At 56.8% G+C, this 4,601-nt stretch overlaps 1 protein-coding gene across 1 annotated transcript; it reads right to left on the bottom strand.

Annotated features, from left to right (window-relative positions):
* Positions 1 to 1,083: 1,083 nt before the first annotated feature.
* Positions 1,084 to 3,059, bottom strand: Cdk2ap2 (cyclin dependent kinase 2 associated protein 2). The gene is made up of 4 exons (XM_021656211.2): positions 2,523 to 3,059; positions 2,126 to 2,226; positions 1,889 to 2,021; positions 1,084 to 1,571 (listed from the first exon to the last, which is right to left on the bottom strand). The coding sequence occupies exons 1-4, from the start codon at positions 2,602 to 2,604 to the stop codon at positions 1,504 to 1,506; spliced, it is 384 nt and encodes a 127-aa protein (XP_021511886.1). The 5' UTR covers positions 2,605 to 3,059; the 3' UTR covers positions 1,084 to 1,503.
* Between the last annotated feature and the right edge of the window lie 1,542 nt (positions 3,060 to 4,601).

Raw genomic sequence — 4,601 nt, 5'->3', positions numbered from 1 at the left:
CCCGACCTTTCTCTCGGTCTGCCCGCCGGCGCCCCTGTTGTCCCTCCCCGCCGCGTCACTGCGGCCGCCCCGCCCCCTTCCTGGGCCCGACTAGTCCTCCCCACCCTTGCAGGGTCGGGGCAGCCCCGCCCGCGGCGCCGAAGGGCAGGCCCCTTGCCTTCCTTGTCCAAGGCAGATGGGGAAGAGGCCCGTCCCCAAACGCCAGTTCTTTATTTCTGTGCTGTCCTGACAGCCCAAGGATCCTCGGTTTCATTTCCCACCCTGGATAGCCAGGGCAGCCCTCCTGTGTGTTGGAAGAGGTGGAATTTGCCCTGGCTGGCTCCCAGCTTAGCGGAAACGCTGCACCCCAAAGTTAGCCAGAAGTTAGTAGCTCTCACTTGCCTCTGCCTAGGGTTGGGATTTCAGGCTTCTTCAGCTCCACACCCAGAATCAGGCCTCTGACATTACAATTCTCTGGGCCATTTCCTTAATGGAGCCCAAGTCCTTCCTGACTTATGCCTGCTAGGTTCTCAAATTTGGCCACCCATCTAAGTGCTCCGACTCTGTACACAGACCAAGACACGAGGGCTAGCTCACGGAGCCACACCCATCCTGGTGGAAGTTGTCGGGACAGTGGATAGCAGCATCAAGCCCGAGTGCTGGGGGGAAGGGAGCCTCTAACTGCCTCCCTGAGGACTCAGCGACCCAGTCTATTTACAGCCTTCTAAAGACAATTTAGAGCAGAGGGTAGTGTAGGGGCGTTAGGGCATTGACGGGAGAGTTAAGTGAACTGGTATTTCCACCCTGCCAGGCATGCCTGCCAATCCAGAGGAAGGGCCTCCAGGCTCAGGCTGTCCAAAGGTGCCTCCAGCTGCGGTGCAGCCGAGGCCCTGCGCTGCCCCCTGGCGGCACCGCGCGATGCAAGCTCGCCCACTGCTGACATTGTGGCCTTTCAGCTACTGTCCCAGCTGGAACGCACAGAGAAAGAGGTGGCAAAGCAAAGCTGGGTTCAAGCAGCCTTCCCCACTTCCTGCTCTACTCTTGCCCTTCCTCCCGGCTCACTTAGGCTTCCCCAGAGGAACCACACACGGAAAGGCTCAGAGATAAGAGAACGGACTCCAAATCATCTTTTATTTATACAAAAAGGGCATATTTAGTAAAAGACACACCAAAAAAAGAGTCGGCTGTGGCCCCAGAGGTGAGGCCAGAAGGGAGGCCTTCTGCACTCCTATTGGAGGGACTAAGTTAAGGAGTAAGTGCAACGTGGTGGGGCCACAGAAAGGAGCAAGCTCCAGTTGGACCAGCACTGTGAGCAGGTCATGGATGGGACCCGCTCCTGCAGAGAGAGGGGCCCAGTTCGTACAGCCAACTGGAAGACCTGCAGCCTGGTTCCTGGAGCGTGCCCACCAAGGGACACAGGACAGGAAGCCCAGGAGAGGAAGCAACTTGGGGCGAAGGCCAGGGAGAAGCAGGTGCTCTGCAGTGGCCAGAAAGGTCCAGACGACGAGGTCAAGGTGCTTCCTGTTACGTGCGGGCATTGCGTTCTGTCTCTGCCAGGCACTCTCTGACTAGTGCCCGAGCGTGGATAATGCCTGGGGTGGGGATGGGGAGGGAAGAGGGTCTCAGCAGCCTTCTATGGCCACAACCCCCACCCTTCAGGGGAGACTCTGCCCCAGCCCCTTCATGGTTCAAGAAGGGCAGCTCTAATCTAATGAGGCTGGATGAGATTAAGGGTTTAGCTAATCCTCACATTCACTCAAGTTAACAGGCAACTTGGAAACTGACTCACATTCATTGGAAATACCTCCCTGGGTAGAGGGTCTGGCCCAATCCAGGCTGGCCCAGGAGTCCTGCACTGACTCCAGACGCCTTAATGCACAAACAAGGGTGGGTCTGTGGCTTCACTTACCTCTCTTCAGGCGCTCCATGGCACTCTTGCTACCAGCATAGGTGGGCCGGATCTCTTTGCCCATCTCCTCTATGACAGACAGCAGGTCCGTGTAGGTGCTCTGAGAGCCCTGGGAACCGGGTGGCTTCATAGCCTGTGTCAAAAGAAGGAAAGAAAGAAAGAAAAATAGAGAAGTGACCTCAGACACTGAGGGGATCGCCTGTCCTCATCCATAAGCAAGCTCTTGGCCACACTCACCTGTACATACCCCATGGAGGGCGGTCCAAAGTCATTAAACAGTGGTCTGAAAGGTGCCGCAGCTCCGGGCACTGAGCCCGACGGCGACGGGACACTTCCGGCTGCAACAGCACGGGTTAGGAGGTCAGAGTGTGACAAGGGCCTCGTCGCAGCATTCCAAACCCAGGACCGCCCGCCTGATCATCCCCAAAGGCATGCCTCTTCCTTCCACGCCGAACAACTTCAGACACTTTCCTCCCCCCTTCCCCGCCCCCCGCGCTCCACCTACGATCGCTACGTGACCACGCCCACTTCTCTGGCCAACAAACTGAGGCCGAGCAAGGCTCGCCCAGCAGGCCCCGTATTGCAAAACTCGACTGCCCGGACAAGGCGAGCAGGGATGGAGTTGGAAGCTCACCTGTAGGGACCGGGGTGCCTGGTCCGGGGGTGCTGGAGCCGGGGGTACTGCTGGGGGCCGGCGCGATAGGTTTGTAGGACATCCCAACTCCTGGGTGCGGCGGCCGCCAGCCAGCCGCTCCTCCGGGGTTGGCTGTCCGGCCGCTCCGGCGCACTCCGATTGGCAAGCGAGCCGCACGCCCCTGGTAAATAGAGCTCCGGCCGGAAGGGCGGGCGGGCACGGCCGCTTCTCACTCTCGATTGGCGCGCCCGGCTGTCACTCGAGCCTCCTCATTGGCTGAGCCCTGCCCCAGTAGGCCGCAACCGCTCCCGATTGGCCTCCACCTTCCGGACCTCGCACCTGTCTGCCCCGGATTGGGCGGTGACCGCCGTCCTCCTCAATTGGCGAGTTCGGGGCCCGGGGCCGGCGCGCTTTCAATCCGATTAGTCCCGAGGTCCGAGAGGCGGGGCCTCGGCAGCGGGCCAGCCTGCTCCCCGCGGCTTGCTCCGGCGGCGTGTGGCCGGCCCCCGGACGCACTCCGTCTCCGCCGCCGCGCGCCCTCCCTCCCTCCGCTGTGGACACCGAAGGCCGCGGCTCCCACCGGGCGAGCCTTCCGCCCCACCCCGAGCGTTTTACGTCACCTTTCGCCGGTTCGGTGCCCCCTTCATGCTGGCCGTGCGCATGCGCGCGCCTCAGGCCTGTGTTTGTTCCCATGACAACGGGTCCCTCACCAAAAGTCATTACCACTCTCTTTCTCTGGGTTGGTTTGACTCTTGGGTCTAGGCAGGTGTTGGGTCCGAGGCAGCCAAGCGACACCGCTCGAGACCTGACTCTAAGTCCCCCACCTCCTCCTCAGTGACGGGGCGTCCCGCCATCCAGGGCTGCTTGGAGAAAGGTCAAGGTCCTTGGGCTAACTCTCCGCCCCTCATTTAGCGATCTCCCTCTGGGCTCTCCTTTTGGAGGTCGGGTGGGATTTGAGGGAAGGTCTCAAGTAGTCCACCCAGTCTGAACTCGAACACCCCCGGGTAGGCGAGGATGACCTTGAACTCCACCTCCCAAATGCTCGGGGTTACGAGCACAGGCCACAGAGTTTCTTTCCTTAACATGCCTGTGTCCTCCTCTGAACCATGGAGACAGAAATCCCTGGAAAGTAAACTAGGAAGTGGGCAGAGGAGTGGAGATGAGAATGGACCCCATACGGATCGAGTCGGGGTTGATTGCTCTATCCATTAATGAAACTCCTACATGGGTCTGGCCATCGAGTTCCTATTTCCTTAAAATCAATTTACTTAAAAAAATTTTTGAACCTGTTTTATGTATATGAGTGTTTGCCTGCATGTCCGTCTGCAGAACTGCTGAGCCATCTCTTCAGCCCCCAACTCACTTTAAAACACACACACACACACACACACACAACTGAATACGAGGCTGGAGAGATGGCTCAGCAGGTAAGAGCATGCGCTGCTCTCCCAGAGGACCCAGGTTAGATTCCCAGCCCTCACACAGTGGCTCAGAACCATCTGGAACTGTGTTTCCAGTGGACCAGTATCTTTTTCTGTTATTCCTGGGCACCAAGCAAACATGTAGTACACAAACATACATTTAGGCAAAATACCCTAGACATAATTTTTTTTTTCCCCTGAGAGAAGGTGTCGCTATTTAGCTTTGGCTAAACAGTGCAACCTGATATGTAGAACAGATTGGCCTTGAACTCACAGAGATCTGCCTCCTGAGTGCCCGGACGAAAGGCATGCATTCCCAGCTAAATAAAAATTTTTAAAGATCTATTTATTTCTCTCTATATGAATGCTCTACTGCATGTACACCTGCATGCCAGAAGAGGGCATCAGATCACATTATAAATGATTGTGAGCCACCACATGGTTGCTGGGAATTGAATTCAGGACTTCTGGAAGAGCAGACAGTGCTCCTAACCGCTGAGCCACCTTTTAAGACTATTTAAAAAACAAACCAAAAAACCTCAAATTAAAAAAAGAGCATTTAATCAATGCCTCTTTAGAATTCTCTAATGCATAATTAAAATAAGGACTGGGCATGGTGGTAGGAGCTTGGAACCTCAGCTGAAGCTGGAGGATCATG

This window comes from Meriones unguiculatus, chromosome 1, assembly GCF_030254825.1.
Source record: "Meriones unguiculatus strain TT.TT164.6M chromosome 1, Bangor_MerUng_6.1, whole genome shotgun sequence".
Lineage (NCBI taxonomy): Eukaryota > Metazoa > Chordata > Mammalia > Rodentia > Muridae > Meriones > Meriones unguiculatus.
Note: the sequence above shows the minus strand (reverse complement) of the source record. Positions and strands in the feature narration are given on the sequence as shown.